This window comes from Calliphora vicina, chromosome 2 (assembly GCF_958450345.1).
Source record: "Calliphora vicina chromosome 2, idCalVici1.1, whole genome shotgun sequence".
NCBI classification, from domain to species: Eukaryota; Metazoa; Arthropoda; class Insecta; order Diptera; family Calliphoridae; genus Calliphora; species Calliphora vicina.
Window position 1 is genome coordinate 30,517,297 of NC_088781.1, and position 20,194 is coordinate 30,537,490.

General features: G+C 28.0%; 1 protein-coding gene across 1 annotated transcript in view; it reads right to left on the reverse strand.

Annotated features, from left to right (window-relative positions):
• Positions 1 to 20,194, reverse strand: part of LOC135950371 (uncharacterized) — a 165,560-nt gene that overhangs the window by 12,595 nt on the left and 132,771 nt on the right. The window contains exon 10 of the mRNA XM_065499918.1: positions 18,783 to 19,060. Within this exon, the coding sequence (XP_065355990.1) occupies positions 18,783 to 19,060 (278 nt within the window). The remainder of the gene's footprint in view (positions 1 to 18,782; positions 19,061 to 20,194) is intronic.

Here is a 20,194-nt window from a genome sequence, read left to right on the forward strand (position 1 = left end):
GGTAATATTACTAAATATTGTAAAATTTTCCAAAACAACATTGAAAAACCCATTGGTGTACTTTCGTATTTTTATTTTGACCTACTATATAATATAAATATAAATTTCAGTTGTATTTTTATAGTCAACTAGCTTGACTCGGTGCGCTTCGCTAGCCCTGTCGTAGTAAAAAAATATATAGCCTATTGACGCTTCCCAGTAAGGATCTATCTACGTTCCAAATTTCAATAAAATCGGTTCAGCCGTTTAGGCGTGATGCTCAAACAAATAAACAAACCAACAAACTTACAAAGACATTTATATATTAATATAGATTTTTTCTTATTGCACACAATAAATACTACAAGTGAATTGAAATCATCTCATACAAAAAAGGCCTCATACATGATTTAAATGACTTGAAATTATTTTCCATGTCATCCATGCATCTGTTAATTTTTTTAATGTTGTGTGTGTTATGATGTTGTTAAAATGATGCTGCGTTTGTTTTTTGTTTTGATATACATTGCCTTTGCGTGTTGCTGTTAAGTAGGTAAAAGAACATAACATGACATGACAAAAGCATCATGTGACAATTGTCTTCGTGTTAAACAATGCAGCTTGTGCAGGTCTTTATTAGCCATTGGCTTTTGAATATCATTTTATAAATTACTTTTGGAGAATTGATTTCATATATTTGTAACTAATGTTGGCATTATAGTCTCATATGCTCTGTCAATTCGAGCAATATTTTCTTATTTGTTTAAAATTGCAATTCATCCTTCATTAACCAAAGAACAACTAGAGATTTGTATGTTTTTATAAGAAAAGACTTTTGGACATTTCCATTTCATGTTGTCAATAATGTTGGCATTTTGTTTTTGGCAACTGACAGAAAAGAAAATCTCTCAAATTTCAAACTAAATTTGCTTATTGAAATGTCAGCAGATAAAGTTTCTTATATTTATAAAAAAGAACAAATACTATATGTATGCATATCTTTAGTTTAAAATTTAATTATTTTGTACATGCACGAGTACTCGTACATACAAATTTCCTCAAGAAATTTGTGTTATTTTTTTGTTTACGAAACAAATTTCTCTTTTTTTTTTGCATTTATTTTTTTGTTTTGTTCATTTAGTATATTTGATAAAATCATTTAGTTGCCTTAAGGTTAACTTGAAAGCAAGGTCTATAGCAAAAAATACAACATCATTAGTAGTTCTTTTTTTTTTGCTTTGCTTTTTTGTTAACAAGAACAACAACAACCTAACGCTTTTAGCACTGCCACCTGATAGTGACTGTTGATATGTTGTAGAAAGAATGAACAAAAATAGTGCAAAAAAAGTAACTGGAAAGATAGAATTCCTACAACTGTTAAAGTTGGTTATTTTTTTTATGTCATTTATAGGAGGATAGGCTTAAAAATTGTTTTAAAGTAATTAAAAATATTAGTTTGTTTTCCACATTGAATTTCATCTAAAGAGCCAAATTTATTTCCATTTGTATAATTGGGTGTCACTTGTTTTTTTTTTATTTAAAATACTTTTGAGATTGCCGAAAAATACCTACAAACATAGATTTGCACGTTTATATAAGCGTTCATGTAGATGTGTACACAAACACATAATGAAATTTTAAGAGTTTAGTTGCACATAGATACATGCATTTATAATACATACATGCACACTAGGGTAGCCTTTATATTGCAATTTTCACTGCTTCGGAGGCCTAAAATTATGCTCTGTCATCTAGAAATTAAATGCTGCAAGTTTGAGTAAAATCGGAAAACGTTTAGAGGTATATTTATCCGAATTTTCGAGTTTTTTATTGGAATTTTTAAAAGTTTTTTGAAAATATTGCTACTTTGACCCAAAACTCGAAACTTAAATACAATATGAAACCTCTAAGCTTTACAGAATTTTCCGTATTTGTTAACGGAGAAAAATTTTAGACATTGGGAGCATGGAAATGCAAAATAAGGGCGACCCTAATGCACACAAACCAACAACCAAATACCTTGCACAAACATTGTATATTTAATGCATGAACATAGCAATTTTTAGATATTTTAACATCCTTGTTACACATGCACACACACACACATAGATACACTCATACATATGATTATATCAACGTATGTTTAGTTATGTGATGGTTATTATAATGCACCTGTAGCTCTAAAAGTACGATGAAACAGCATAACACTAGTGTTTACACTCTTGAATGTTTGTACGTTGCTGCCGTTGTTGTTAGTTTATTTTCCCTGTATTTATTTTACGAAACTGACAGCTGAAAAAAAGACAACAACAAGAAAACCAATACGGAAAATTTAATATCATTTCCTTTTTCTAGAAATATTGAAGGCGTGGAAATGGTTTATGTGACCAACTGCGGGGATTATTGTTGAGACTTAAAATGGGTAGGGCTAAAGGAAACTTTACTTATATATCTGTGAACTTTTGACAAAACAACTTAAGTGGAATTTGAAAATTTTTCAGGAGAGAACAAAAGCTGTTGAATTTGTCGATCAATATTTTATAATTTCTCCTTGAAGAACTTTACTATTTGTCTCAATGAATTATACAAAGGATAAATAATAAAATAATTATCGATAAATTCAACAGCTTTTGCGAATTAATTTGTTTTGTGAAAAAAATCAACAACAAGAAAATCGTAAGAAGAAACAGATTAGTGTAAACGGAGCGTTTTGAAAAGTTAGTTTTATTATAAAAAAACTAAGATATTTTCTTATCTCGACTTAAGATGTTTTGTCCAAACTCCACAGATATTAATATTGCACTATACTACACCAAAATTATTAAGGGGTTCTCACATATCAACTCTATTGTACTGGAGTCCATAGAGTTCGGAAATATTTATAGTTTGTCTCGATCACTCTCATTTTTTTATTAACAAAAATTTTAAATGACGAAATTTTTGGTTTTTTCCTACAAATTCTGGCGTGCTATTTTTATACCCACCACAAAAAAGATGGGGTTATATTTAGGTTGTTATATCGATTGTAACATCAAGTCAAGTAGAACTATAGATATTGATCAAAATGTATAATAACTTCCATTTTTGATACTTTTCAAAAATGTTTTGCTGTTTTCTTTAAATATTTAGCAGATAGTATCATGAAATTTATCATATAAGTAGTCTTTATACAAAAGTAAAGAGTATTTTGTGAATATCGGTCCATATTTGATCATAGCCTTCATATTGGTTCCACTACCAAAAATCATTTAAATATGCATAAATCTCTTAAATATTCAATAAAAATAATAAAAGAATCGCTGCACATAATTTTATGAAGACTGTCTAACAGCATTTTCGTAACAGAATAGCGTCCCTATAATTCTGAAAGGGCATCTTGAGTAGATAATTTTTGTAGAATAAACTTATAGTCCAGCTAGTCTGATTTTTTTTTTATAGTGAGTCAAAGTTTTACTTTTTTGATCGAAGGGAGTATTATACTAAATGAAAAAAAATGTTGTAAGTTAATGTCTGAAAGAATTCTTATTGTCAGAGTTATATTGTGGAATTTTATGGGGATAATTTTTGTGAAAGATCTTAACCATCTAGCTCCACTCTTTATGGGTCAGTTCGACCTTTTTTTCGAGAAAATTAAAAAAGTCATTTCAAAAAGGACATTTTTAAAATATTCTACGAAAGTATTTTCACCAAAGATACAAAAGTTTTAAATAAAGCTCTTTACGATTAATCAGTAAAATTACATGCCACCTTGGGTTTCACATTTTTTAAAGAATCGCCAAAAATTCATTTATATTCCGAATGAGCTGAAATTTAAAATATAAATAGTCTATATTTATATAAGTTATCTCTTTCAGTTCAAGAGATATTTAGGTTTATTTTTTTGTTTTGCTCGATGTTTTTTTTAGCTTTTTTGAGATGGCGGGCCTACATGTTTCAAAATTGGAACATATTTTTACTTTTTTCCCAAAAAATCTCTATATTTTTCTTTTATAGAAAAAAATTTCTTCCGGGTCATATACAAAGTGTATATAGGAGAACTTAATGAAAAATCGTGTAAAGTAAAACTTAGCTTACTTAATCGAACATAAGAGCCCCCAGACAAATAAAAACTTGGGCAAATTTTTAAAAAAAATTTAGGTTTGAGTAAAAAATTCATAATAAATAACGCCGAAAAATTCATAAAATTGTTTAATTTTACTAAATTATTAATCTCCAAGTCCTAAGATTTTCACCACTGTCAAAAAGCTTATATTAAATCTTCAGAAGATCCACAAACCTTGCCCCCTTTCAAAAATAAATTTTTAGGAAAAAACCTAAAAAATACGGCCATTATGTTTCCAAATTTGGATGCGTGTAACTTTTTATGTGGACGAGATAACTTTTAGCAAATTGTTTTTATTTTATTTGAAATTTCATCGCAAATATAGTTTCATTTAAAAAAAGAAATCGACCCTTCGTAGGCCTGCCATATCAAAAAAACGAAAAAAAAATCGAGAAAAATAAATATAAATATATCTCTTTAACTAAAAGAGATAACTTACATAAGCATACTTGTTTTTTGTAGATCTTCTTAAGGCAACATTTTCGTAGAATATTTTAATCTTTAAATGTTCTTTTTGCAAGGATTTTTTTTTTGATATTCTCGAAAAAAGTGTCAAATTGATCCATAAAGTGAGGAGATAGGGGGTTAAGAACGACGACAACAATGATCCCCAGAATTGTACACAATATATCTCTGATAATAAGAATTCTGTCAGACGTTAATTTACAACATTTTTTTCATTTCATTTTGATAAAAAAATTAAAACTTTGACCAACTGTAAAAAAATCAAACCAGCTAAACTATAAGTTTATTCTCCAAAAATTATTTTAACAACATGCCCTTTCGAATTATGGGTCGATATTCTGTTCCAATTAAAAAAGTCTAAATTTGTTGTGTAATTAGTCATTGGACCGATAAAAGGAGAACTTCCAAAAAATACATTAAGCAAAATAAAAATCGTATTAATATCGATATGGATCCAACATTGCTTTTTGAGACGAACAGTAGTCCATAATTTTCAATAGCTCCTATATAAGATACATACATATCGAGCCCTTAGCGCCAAATTATCGTAAGCGACATTTTCTAAATTTTTTTTTTATTCCAAAAATTTAAATTTTATGGGCCTACTGATGTTTTAGCGTTTTCAGAATATCAAAATTGTTAATAACTTCAAAATTATAGGGGGTAAGATTTTATCGTAAGTCAATGTTTACATTTTATAGTAAACGAATTTTATCGTAAGCGACACATAGTGGTATAGAAAAAAAGAAGGAAATAAATATGTAACTTCTAAATGGTTAGATTGGTTTGAATGAAATTTCACATGCGCAAAGAAGAAGTGCTGTCGAGTTTAAGTTCTGAATGTGGACCTCATGGGATCACCAGGGGCGCGACCAAGGGTCCTCAAATTAGGACACCTCGGGTGTGTTACATTTTTAAAACGATCCTATTTCTTCGTTAGTGTTCCGATTTCAAAAAAATTACCCATATAAAATCTTTTCATCGAGCGCTACAATAGACCTAGTTGTAGCTATCAATTACCTCTTATAGCTTAGGAGATATTCGCATTTGAAAATTAAATGTTCAATAGTTTTACCCAAGCTACTCCAGTTTTTTGATAACAGCTGTTTAAAAATAATTACTAAGTCAAAAGTTATATGCATTTGAATTTAAAAAATTTTAAAAAGCCGATTTTTCGCTATTTTTTTGGGAAAAAAGAACTGCTTTTCTTTTTAAGTTATCACAAAAAATTTCTAAGAGGATGTACAAGGAATTTACACTTTCTGAAAGCTAAGTTTTCATAAAATATCTTAAATGAAAAAAAAATTAAAAATTTTTGTTACCGAAGGGACCAGGTCCATTCAAAAAACACCTATTTTTTATGTAAAATTAAACTTTAGGGCAAAAATTCTCAAATTGCATATTCGATATCAAAATATAGTAACCGATTTTATATGGCCCAATATGCTATTAATTATTTTGTAAAGGGTTCCGATAACTCCGACCCTGGTATGAATATTATAGCCAAAAAAAACTAAAAATTTCCATTTTTGGGATTTTTCAACACTTTTTTGGGAATTGCGGGATTGCTGATAATAAATTTGAAAATTCGTTTTCATTTTTCCATTTTGAATAGAAAATTTTACATAACTATGAAATTTCATTAAAAACTATTCATAAATAACAATTTTATTTCAATTCGAAAAATTTGTATCTATGCAAAAATTCAATAAAAAACATTTTTTGTCATATTTTCAATAAAGTATTATATGAATTTTTAATTGTCAAAAGTTATAAATATTTTTGAAAAATAGACAAATAGCTTGAACGAAATTATATTATATCGCATCATAACATTTTTAATTCTATGTATAAATTTCAAAATAATCGAAAAAACCTTCTCCTGTAAAATTTGTGTTTTGTCGCTTACGATAATTTGACGCTAAGGGCTCGATATATAAGTGCCACAAAATTTTATGAAAATCGCCCTTTTAATATGTTATAGCTTCCATATAACACTCACATCCGAAAAATACATTTGTTTCAGGTATATATATGGGGGATTTCAACTCAAGTGAACCAACTTTTAAAATGGATGACTTCCGATCGGGATTTTTTAAATTTTGTTTTGCTCAAACGAAAGCTTAGGTCTATTCTTTTAAGAGCTTTTTGGTCTCGTAGTGCGAAGCGAGTGGAATATCTATCAAAATAAATATTTTGTAACTCAAGATATACAATTTTTGATTGTTTTTGGCAAAATCGAACTTTTTTTCAAAAGGGGCCCTTTTTTTAATTTTTTTTTTGCTCAGTAGAAAGCATAGGCCTATTCATTTAAGAGCTTTTTGGTCTCAAGTCAAGACATACAATTTTTGTGTTAGAACATTTATTTTGATACTATCGCACTCGCATCCCACTACGAGACCAAAACGCTCTTAAAGAAATAGACCTATGCTTTCTATTGAGCAATCTAAAGCTATCTAAACTATTTGGAACACATTTTGCTAAGAACAATAGGTAATGTTACTAACTCAGAGAGTTCTGGACCGATCTTGTTGAAAAATTGTGTCTGAATTACTATTCAATAGGTCTAACCTTGGTGTAAAGAAGACATCGATTTTAAAAGTTGGTTCACTTGACGTGAAATCCCCCATATATGTATATCTTACTACGGAGTTTTGTGAATATTGATCCACATTTATACATAGCTCTTATATAAGCCTCACATCTGGATAATACATTATCCTCTAGCAATGCCGAATATAATATTCTTAACCCTTTAATGCATATTGTTGGCAATTGTCTACATTCCAGTTCCACTTAATTTTAGACGAATATAAGATTGATACTAATTCAGAAAAATCAAATGGAATACGAAATGTTTCAGCTAAAGAAATTTTAAATCAAACTAAAGCTAAAGAAAATAAATTAAATAAAAATCAATTAAATATTTGATACTTTATAGAAAAATAAAAGTAAAAATCATGCATTTAAGAGTTAATTATTTTTGTTAAAAAAACGAACGGTTTCGAATATTATATACATACTTTCGAATTATTCGGCAGGCCGGTTTTTTGTATCTTTTCAAATGAGTGGGAAGAGGGCACAATAATATTTGTTTTCTTTAAAAGTGTTTCTTATAATATTTATAAGCCTATGAGTTTGTTCGATATTGATGTGTTTCCTTCTAAATCTAAATTGATGATATGGAATACAACTGTTTTCAATTAAAATTGGGTAATGTTTAGTTAAAAATCTAATGGATTTATATGATCAAACTTCTGTGTGATATATTCCTGGCTTAGATATGATGGTAACATGTGAACTATTTCATTCAGGAGGATACTATTCAAGACAATTTTACTTCATTATGCCAATACCAGATGCTTTCTTTGAGTTTAAATCAACAATTTCGAATCTTCAAACAATGCAGATGATGCTTTATAATGTAGAAATGAATTAAACTTTTCTCACAGTTGGTCACATTATGTTGACGTGAAAATTTTCACATACAAAAAGAACACGTTAAAGATGGCATAAAAAATGGGTAAAATTTTTAAATGGGTTTCAGGTTGCAAGAAATTCCAATTTTTTTAATAGATAGAAAAATCTGTTCACCTACATATTACATCTTGAATATATGTCTGTATATACATATATATAAGGGTATATTATATTTAAAAGTACTACATATACTCTAGAATCTGTATTTTGTGACCATGACTATATTTTGTATTTTTTTATATTTTTTATTTTTGGATTTAGTGCAATTGTAATGAATGTGTTGTGAACTGGAAACAAAGTTTTAATATGTTGTATTTTGTTGGGTTCTTTTTTTTTTGCAATTGCTGCTGCTCTCTATAAACCGAAAAAATTAAGCAATAGCTTAAGGCTTTACTTTTACTACATTGTAGATGTTGTATCTTCCTACACATAGATATTTGCAAGCACTCGTACAAGTGGGAAAGTACAAACATTTATATGATCATTTGTACCAAAATAAATACATATATATATGTATGTATATATAAATGTATAGAGCTGAATATTTACGAAAACGAAATGCAAATATTTATTTAACCAATTTTTATGAAAAGGGTATGTCTATCAAACAGTCAGTTATATGGAGATGTTGATAGTTGTAGATTTAAAAATATGTGCTTTTTTCAGTTTTGTAATTCATTTAGTTTTTTTTATTTGTTCTGTTTGTTGTTTTTAATTTTCAATGTTTTTAGCTTTTGGGCTTTTTTTAATGGAACATTGTTATTTTTATTAAAATCATTTATAAAAGCAATTTACTTATAAATCTATGTTAATATGTATTGTATTAAATTGTTAAATGTTAAATTATTTTTGCAGAAAATTTTAAATTTATTTAAATGGATAAATTAATTTTTTGGTTTACAAAAATGTTGTTATATGGGATGAAACTATAATTTTCGAATTTACTTAGCAGTTACAAAATTTTATATGGGCAGGGTTACTGTAACCATTTATATAGTGTTACAAGATTTTTAACAATATTATGGTCACAGTAACCATTTACATGATTGTGGTAACCATAATATGATTAATTTACGATTCACATGATTGTATCAACCATATATATGGTTACAGTAAACTAATATATGTTTGTGGCAACTATATTTATGATGAATAATTTTATCATAATATGTTGTTCTCAGATTATGATAAGTCTTACGCCGAGAGCACCATAATATGATAAGTCCTTCATCATATGAATGGTTGTCACAAACATATATTTGTTTACTGTAACCATATATATGGTTGATACAATCATGTGAATCGTAAATTAACCATATTATGGTTACCACAATCATGTAAATGGTTACTGTGACTATAATATAGTTAAAAAACTTGTAACAATATTGAAATGGTTACAGTAACCATGCCCAGCTATATTTTTTCTCTGCGTGTGTATAATAAATATCGAATTCAGAAGAGAAAAGTGTTAAAAATGCAAATCTTTATCGACATTTTTCGTTTCTTCCTATATACAAAATTATTTGATTGTTACATAAAACTTTTTGTTTTAAGAGATAAAACCCTGAATTTTATTATCAATGAAACTAGGATAAAATCAAAGACTCATGAATTGTTTGATAAAATAAATATTTTTTTACAAATAACAGAGTTAGAATTTATTTTTAATTAAACTAAAAATGTATTTAAATATATACATTTTTTGAATTCCTTTATCCTTGAAGCTTATTTTGCTTCCACAAATTTCAGGTTTTCGTATTGCTGTAATTTAATCTTACTTCTTTTTTTAATGAAATTCATGATCTATTGTTGTGGGTTTTACATTATAATGCACAATCTGTGTGCAGCAGGAAATGCTTTTTATGTTTCTTTCTACTAGATATAAATACATTTCCTTTCATTTTAATAGAAAAATACACGTTTACATAAAGAATATACAAAATCACCCACAATATTAATGTTTCTTTTCTTAACCCTATACAATTACATGCAATTTGCCAATTTACTTTATAGGTTTAGTTTTTTTGTGTGTTGTTTCCAAGGTTTTCCTATTCATTGAATATCATTTGTCATATTATATACCAGTATCTGCTTTCTAGAAATATGTATATATACGTACTTATATTTCTTTTACTGTAGCATAAAATTAAAAAAAAATATGGAATGAATATAGGAAATACTTTTTGAATGTAACTATGCTAAACAAATAAGTTATACTTAGTTTATTTTTTTATAACATTTATTGCATCCTGTACCCTCTGAACTATTTGTAATGACATTATTATGCATTTGTTGGCTTGGGAAAAAACAGCAAATGTTTTCCGTTTGTTATTTTCAGTGTTATAGGATTTTTCTGCTGTAATATTTAATTTAAGGAACAGTAGATAGGGAAATAATAAGAATAAAAATTAGAGTGGATGGGTTCTTATACAAAACAAATTAAATTGTTATCTATTACCTTTAATGATAAGTTGAAGACGATTTTCTATATATGCCACTTTATAAGGTTTACTTCAATAAAAACTAACTATCCAATTAAAATAAATGTTTTTATTTAATTCAAATCTTGCATCCAGTTTTGGGCCACCCTTTAATAGTTATAATCTCTAAAATATTGTTCGATCTTGATGTGAATAAATTTTGTCATCCTATAATCTTTAATTATTGTTTTGCAATCTTCAGCCTTATTATGGGTTGGGTAATATAAATGCGTATGAGTAATTTTCAACATTTAATATCAATCATCCGACACATCTAACAAAATGTAAATAAATAATTTTTTGAGACTATAAATCACAAATTATAACGTTTAAAAACATATTTCATTAAAAAATAATAAAGATACGTTCAAATATATTTTGCAAGAATTTTTGATTGAAATCTCAAACCAATTTTTTTTGCAATTTATTGTAATTACCAGAGACCGAAAAAACCTCGTGCATATAATCAAAATACCTAAATTGATAAATAATATGATGTGCTGAGATTAGGGTATTCAATTAATCGTGTCTCTGGTTTAATCGGTTAGTCGAGCAAATAATTAATCGTGGTTTAGATTTATTCGGTTAATAATCGGTTAATTTAAAATTATTCGATTAACCGAATAATTTCTATTTTCATTTTAAATTGAAAATACAACAACGAATTTTGTGTACAAAAACATAAAAAACAGCAAATAAGGTATTTGATCAGAGTTTTTTTTAGAGTTTTAGTGAGATCTTCTGAATTAATCTTTTATAAAAAAAATATAATTTAAACGATTTTTTTCTTCAGATTTAATAAAACTTTTCTTGGAAAAAAACTCTCTCGCTGATTGTATATGGGGAGAAATCAAAGGCATGATATCGAATATTCCTTTTTGGATTGTTTTGAATTTTGATTAATTTAAAAGTTTCGTTTGGTTATGATAAAAGACTCAATTCAAAAAAAGTTTCGTCTATAATTGTAAACACAAAGTTTCAAAGACATGTAAATTAAATATGTCAGTTGTTATACATACTCACTTATCATGTTTATTGGATGTTCAAAAAATATCATATTTTAATTTGAATTTTGTATTTGAATTGAAACGGAAAAATAAATACAAAAAATTTGTTGAAGTGAAAAAAAGTAATTTCGGTTAATCGACACAAATTAATCGGTTAATTTGTTATTTGAAAATCGGCAATTTCAAGTTATTCGAACAGTTAACCGTCCAAAATTATTCGGTTAACCGATTAACGATTAATCGATCGAATACCCTAGCTGAGATCGATCGAATACCCTAGCTGAGATCGATCGAAAAAGTAACAGAATTGCGAAATTTATTTTCAATTTATATTGCGAATAAAAATTTGGTATTTTTTTTAATGGTTAATTTTTAAAAAACTGTTGTTTTTTAAAAAAAAATTAAAAATTTTAATTTGATAAAAAAAATTTTTTTTTTATTAAATATTTTTGAAAAAATTTTATTTTTTTAATTTTTCAGCAATATTTATGATTTTCTTATTAAATTTTTATTTTTTTATGAAATTTTATTCATTGAAATATTGAGGGTATTCAAAAAAATTCGAAATATTTAATAAAAAAAAAATTTTTTTTATCAAATTAAAATTTTTAATTTTTTTTTAAAAAACAACAGTTTTTTAAAAAAAAATTAAAAATTTTAATTTGATAAAAAAAATTTTTTTTTTATTAAATATTTTTGAAAAAATTTTATTTTTTTAATTTTTCGATTTTTCAGCAATATTTATGATTTTCTTATTAAATTTTTATTTTTTTATGAAATTTTATTCATTGAAATATTGAGGGTATTCAAAAAAATTCGAAATTTTTTTTTATTTTTTTGATGAATTTTTTTCATATTTTTTTTTTTGTTTTAAAAAAATCAGAGTGTACTTTTCCATTTTTTTGAAATGAATTAACCTCATTAATTTCACATTTAAGCGTAGATTTGAATTTGTGTCATTTATTATTCTAGTTCGCAAACAGAGGTTATAATTAACTCATATTGAAGACTTGTGTTTTTCTCTTTTCTGTTTCTCTCAACCACTAATCAACGTGTTCTATAGTCACTTTCTCATTGATAGAACACAAAAAACGATTTTTAAATGGCTGTGAATTGAAAGTGGATCCGTTATTTTCGATATTTCGTAATTACGCAATTACGCAACCCAACAAATTGAAGCATGACGAAAGGGAGACCCTGAATAACTTTAACTTACAACTTCAAAAGGTCAGTAATCCTTTGGTATATTTCTGAATTACATTTACCATTTTTATGACTTTGAAATCCGTTTTGGTAAACAGATTTAGTATTTAATAATTAAGATTTTCAAAAATTGCGTACAATTTTTTCTTTTTTATACTCGTAAGAAAAGAAACAATGCCGTTGTAGATACATTAGAAGTATAACTCAGTTCTATCGTTGCCGTTTAAAGCAGAAACAAATACGAAGAAAAATTGTATACACATTCTGTTTTTTGAATGTGTTATAAAAGTTTGAGAATTAAGTTCGAATATTCACTCCAACAATTGTCGCTTAATTAATATAGTTTTTATATTTAGTTAAGGTAAGATTATTGTAATACTAACGAAATATATTTTGGTTATACCCCTAGTTTATGTATGTATTAAGTTTAGTTTTCTGCACAAAATTATCTACAAATAACAACTCATATTTCATTTGCCTTTTAAAAATATTTTTCATTCTACCTATTTTAAGGAACATTGTTACTTTGCTCTTTTATTATTTTATACTTTTAATAAATAACAAAATACTTAATAATAAACAGAAACTATTCATAATTCATGAGTAATATAAGAAGCTGAACAAAAAAAAAAAAAAAAATTCAACAATTGAATCATAACTTAAAGAAAGTAAGAAAAAGTTTACAGAGTGAAAATCCAAACAATGCATGATTTTACTTTTTATTTTTTTATATCTTTTGAATAAGAATAAGAAAAAGACTATATAAGAAAACAATAGCTTAAGGCAATATTCATCTACTTTATTCAAAATGTTTATATTTTTAATATTTTTTATAGATATGGAAGTTGTGTGTATACTTTACTTGTATAGCGCAATTTTCCGGAACAATATGGAGACTATATGAATACACGCAGAGAAAAGCAACTTTAAATCAATAAAAACCATATTGAATCAATATGAAACATTAACGAATGTCTAGTAAGTAATGTGGAAATTTTGTATTTCAATATGGAACAATATTAATTTAAAGTTGAAAGTTATTGATTTAACGTATTTCAATATAATTTTTCTATTATAATGAAAATTATTGAATTAATGTGATGCGTTCTTATTTTTAAAAGTGCAGATTTTCCCTGAGTGTTATTACCTACATATAGTAAATGTAGATTAGAGTGACTCACATTGTTTAAAGAGAAACAAATATTTTATGGAATATTCGAATGTTAAGGAGACACTTTACCACAAAGAAAGTATCGCTGGATGTGTCTTGGGGTGCCCTAATAGACTAGTAAATTGTGTGCGGGACTGTGTGTATCTGTAGACAAGCCAAAAGCTTCACAGTTTGGGTTTGTTTAAAATTTGTTTAAAAAAAAAATTGCTTAAAATCGACCCAATTCGCTCACAGTAATAAAAATAAAGTTTGTTTAGGTCGTAACAAAAACGCTTTTTTCTGTGAGGCAGACTAATGTACATAAGTATAAGAATTTAACTGGGTGAGGTAAAATACAGATGTATTGTGTAAAAATAAATTAATTAGAAAAAAAGAGTACATACATTCATATTAAAATCAACAACAATAATTTGCTTTAAGCTAAATGAAAATGCTAGGGTTAGGAAACGAAACTCTTGGACCGGAAAATGTGATCGTTAAATATATAAAGGTATCGTGAAATACGAGTTTTCTGTGATAATAAAAAATGTATTCTTTAAAATTTTTAAATTTGCTACAGTTTGGATCTCATACTATTGGTAACCTTTTGAACACACGACATTGAACCAAAAAATTGTCCTTGAATAAAATATATCCCAAACCAGTGTTTAAAAAACTAGACTACAAGTAGCAGTAGCAACGAAAAAACACAAGTAGTCTAGTTAAAAAATTAATAAAAACTCGGAGTCAATAATTACTACAACTACTGCTTCACATTTTGGTAGCAGTAGTTGTTTTAGTACTAATAAAAGAAAAAATTAAAAGTAGCAGAGTAATTTATTTTCTATAAAAAAGAAAAAGTTTTGATGTAGCAGTCATTAGTTTTTTATTAATTCTGCTACTTTTAAAATTTAGTAGTAATAGAAGTAGCAGTTGAGGTAGTAGAAGAAGTAGCAGTTAAGTAGCAGTTAAGTAGCAGTTGAAATAGCAGATAAGTAGCAGTTGAGATAGCAATAAAATAAGTCAAAAATAAAAATCTTCAGCCAAAAAAGTATATTATGTGTTGTTGTTGTGAATGTATATTTGTGTAAGTTGGTCGTGTTGTAAACAAAAGTTCGGCATTTTTGTTATACACACAGAAAACACGATCTTTCTGTTAGCAACACGAACATCTGAGACGAATAAAAACGAATAATTCTTTCAAACTCTCTCAAAACAAAAACAACACACAGTGTTTAATTCTATCAATTTTGGTGTTATGACTGAATATTTTCTTTTTTGACTACTTTTATTGCTACCTTAACTGCTGCATCAACTGCTACCTTAAAAATTAAAACTCGATATAGAGCAGTAGCAATGATTTGTATTTTTATGCTACTACTCCATTTACAATTCATGTTTTATTACTACTGCTCTGTTAAGAGTTTTATATTTTGAAGGTAGCAGTAGTTTTAAAAAAACAAGAAAACGAAAAAAGACAAATGCTACTGCTACCGCTACATACACTTTCTTGAAGCAGTAGTTGTAGTAACAGTTAAAAATTTGTTAGTTATCGTAGCTTTTTAAACACTGTCTCAAACAAGATATCTTCCATTTTCTTAAGATTTTCTCTATTGTAAATCATTGTGTGGTTAACAACACATACCGACACATTCCGACTGGGACCATGAGAGGATCTCAAGGTAATGAGAATTTAATAAAACTGTCTTTATATTTCTAAGAATAATCAAAAAGCTTTTATATTTGGTCATATATTTGGAATTAGTTATCCTATATTTATAAACTTAGTCCTAGTTGTAGGGCCTTCAATTTTCAGAGCATATCCCTAATTATTTTAAATTATTATTTTAATAATAGATTATAGTTTTAATAATAGAAGAAAAAAAAATAAGTTAGGGCTTTTTTAAACTTGATTGAAAATAAGACATATTATTATAATAATTTTGTTTACATAATAAAAGGAAATAATTCATGAAGTTAAGAGGATTAAATCAGAAGTGAACTATAAAAAAGTAAAAACGATAGCAATCTGTTATAGGAGGTCCCGTTTCTTTTTTAAGATTGATATTTCCTCCTTAAAAAGTGAATCAGGGGATATCTTTAATCGTCGACTTCGATCTATGTGGGAGAAATTTGTAATCGTCAGTTATATCTGTTTTGATATATATTGATCCTGATAGGTCATACGCCAAGACTTTACAGTAAGATCACCAATACGTCTGCCTAAAATTTGAAATAGAAGTTTGAAGACTTACATTTCTAGAACTTTTATAGTAAGCTATATTTTTTACCAGGCCGAACGGAAGAGTATCGTTTAGGCATGTGAGATTGTAAGGGTGCTGGAAATTTTGATGCCTCCTTTATTAATTGCACAAAATGCGATGGAAAATTTATAGTTGTATTTTCTACAATTTTTGGCAACACATCTAAAAATGTTTGTAGAAATGGACACCTTTCTTAGTGGCGTTTTCCTGTGGTAAATGACCATTTGACAGATTTTCGTAGATCAATCAAATAAAACAAAAATTATATCCCCCTGATAATAAAATTGAGACGAAATTGAGCTCATAATAGATAGGATCCTTTTGGCCCCCCATATACAGAGAATTATCTTAGCGCCATGGACATTTGAATATGTTGTCGATTAAGCTGGTTGGCTGGGCGTCACATACGATATGTTACGCTTCGGGTTATCGTTATGGATTTTTCGTCGTAAGTAATGATTCGGAGCAAAAATAATTATATTTTATAGCGTTTAAGCAGAATTTCAGACATACAAAATCGGCTTTCAAGGTATCTTATTTTCCAATTTCCCTGCTTTTCGATGAATCCTGCTGCTTGCAAAGGTTTTGAAATTGCTGATTTATCTCATAATGATTTTACAAGATCTTGTTGAGTTAGACCAATTCTTGGTCTTCAACTTTTTGGCTGGCCTGTGCGATATTTATCATCAGTGTCAAAATCACAACTTCTAAACCATTGGTTTCTCGCACGTTGAAACCAATGAAACACATTCACCATAAGTTTTGCTGAGCAATCGGTGTGCTTCAGCTGCATTTTTTTTCAAATTAAAGAAGTAAACAAACTTCCCGCATATCACGCTTTGTTGGCACAAAATTCGTCATATTCGAAGCAAAAAAAAAAACGTTGAGATTAAATGACTGCTATTTAACTTTCAAAATGACATATAAGTTATTAAAAACAAAAACCGAGTTCAAAAGATACGCCATCTAATGGAAATTCCGCATTTATAAAACAAGTAAGAAAGTATGGTCGGTCAAGCCCGACCATATAATACCCTACACTAAGTAAAAGAACAAAAACAATTTTCTTTTAAAATTTCAATAATTTATATTTTTGAGTGATTTTCGGAAGTGGACCTTATATGGGGGCTATGACCAATTATGGACCGATCACCATGAAATTAGGTCGTGTGATTTATGTCTATGTGAAAGTTTACTATGTTTTATTTTTGTGAGTATACCAACATTTTTAAGCGATTTATGCACGTTAAAGTGATTTTCGGAAGCGGGTCTATATGGGAGCTATGACTAATTATGGACCGATCGTAACAAAATTTGGTGACATGAATTTTGTATATATAAAACTTATTTGGAGCCCAATGTGGAGATACATTTATAAATTAAACATTTATGACCGATAAAGTCCAATTTGGAAGGACATTTGTATGGGGCTAGGTGAAATAATGCACAGATTTCAGCCAGTTTCAATAAGCTTGGTCCTTGGGCCGAACAAATAATATGTACCAAATTTGATCGAAGTATCTTCAAAATTGCGACCTGTACTCTGCGCGCAAAGTTTACATGGACAGCCAGCCTGCCAGCCAAGCAGACGGACGGACGGACATCGTTTCATCGACTCAGAATGTGATTCTAAGTCGATCGGTATACTTTAAGGTGGGTGTTAGACTAATATTTTTGGGCGTTATAAACATCAGCACAAACGCATAATACCCTCCCCACTATGGTGGGTATAAATACAATGTACAACAACATAAATACATTTTTTTAAACATATCCCTAACATATTAAATAATCTCGAGAATCATATCATGTACCATTCTGAATTTTGCGTATGTTTATAATCGTGCAATGCCTCATATATAAGTAAAAAGATGATTTTTTTCAGATATCCTTTGACTGAGGACGTATGAGATTTATTAACATTTTTTTCACTTCTATAGTAATTAACAGTTTTACTTTAGATATTTTGCACGCATCTACTAAAATATATTAACTTTGAACTAAACTAAAACGAATGTAGACATATCTGGGGTGTATCAAAAGCCGGCTTCGCCCAGAAAACATTTCTTTTATTGCAGATATGTTTCGAAATACTTCAAAACTGGCAATGCAAGAAATCTTTACTAAGCGAAGCCGGATTTTGATACATCCCAGATTTGAAAACCTTTGAGCACTGACAAAGTCAATCAATCGAAAACATTTTTATTGTACGAAGCTTTAGACGAAATAATTGCCAATAAATATGAATTAACACCCAAAAAAAATTATATCAAAAAAAATGTCATAGGGAGTTATTTCATAATGAAATAATCTACTGATGTGCTTAGAAAACAATCAATAAAACAATTGACTTAACATAGTGGGTCTCATTTTCTTTTTAAATTAAATGAGACCCACTATGTTAAATTTAAGTCTTGGGTTAAAATTCCAGTATACATGTAGCACAGAGTTGTAATTAGCATTTCAAACAGTATGGTTTATTTTAACCGCTTCATTTATAACAATTACCAATGCTTGTTAGGAATGAAAATAATTCTGCTTCCATTAAGTTGTTATTCTTTTTTTTTATTTTTCACATTTTTATCCTACATATTTTTATTAGACACTAAATTTTATTTGGTTTTTATTACTCAGTCTCCTACTAAAACTTACCGTTTTCACTTAGTTTCGTTGTTTTCTGCATATGACGACAAAACATTTCGTATTCACCTGCTGCCGGCGCTGTTGCAGATGGATTTGTTGGTGGTTGCATAGTTGATGCTGGTGTTATTGTAACTATTGTTGCTGGTGTAGAGACTGTTGTTGCTGGTGCGGCTGACAGTGCGGATGGTGCATCTGTTGTCTTAACAGATTGCATGTGTTTTGTGAAGGCACCCACTATGGCTGCCATGCGATCAAAAGCGTTAATATTTATGTGACCATTTGGTAAACTGCAAAAATAATAAAAATAAATTGAGTAACACAATAGATAGAAATGGCTGCTTTTTGCGAAACGGTTTCTATTTGGCGCTTAATGCTTGAATGTTTGAAGTGCTATTAAAAGAGAATAGAAATGTAATAAATATGATAATAAGTACTACCACTAGTGCTACTACTAAATGGAGAACAATTTCAATTGCTTTTACATCATTTAATTAAAATGTTAAGAATTTAAGGAAAATATTCAAAGATTTTTTCATTTAGCTTTAGATATATTTAAATCTTATTTAACATGATTTAATCGTTTGCTTTATAAAGGGTGTTTTTTGTAGAGAAATTTAATCTTAAATTCAAATATGTTCAATAATGCGTCACTTCCATTTGCTGCATAGTTTCTGGTTTATCTGCATAGATCTGAGACTTTACACATCCCGCGAGAAAATAATATAATGGCGTCATAGCACGAATTGGCAAGATAACAGTTCCATTTCTTGAAATTATTCGTTCGCCAAACGTTTCCAGCAAAACAACATAGAACTGCTCTCAGAAAACACTCTTTATATTCTAATTGAAATCAGTGTAAAACTATGATAAATATTTTTATTTTTAAAGTAAAACAAAGCTTTCATAAACATGAGAATTGTGTTGTTGTAGCCACAAGGATATTATTTTATAGTATACTATATAATATCCTTTAGAAGGACGAAGCTACAATAAATCCTTCTACCATTATTACTCAGTCTCTCTTACATTACTCGTTTTGATTGTAAACGAATATTATGACTGCAAGGTGTTCTTTTGTTATGGGTTACAATAAAAATGTTACTACTCGTAAACGAAGAGAATGAGAAAATAAAAAATAAAAAATAAAAGAAATCAAAACAAGAGAATAATAAATAAGTTGAAGTGTTATAAATGGCACTATGGAAAATAAAATACCTTACCATCCGACAAGAGTTTGTTAAAAATTTATGATGAAATGAAAGCAAAGTAAATTATATAATCAATATTCATTTACTTTTAAACGAACCCAGCAAGTCATTAGCAAAGACTTGCAATTACAGGATAACATACATTTCAATAACTACTACATACTACGTACAGTACTTAGAAGTAGTCTTATAATGACTTATTTATTATATAAA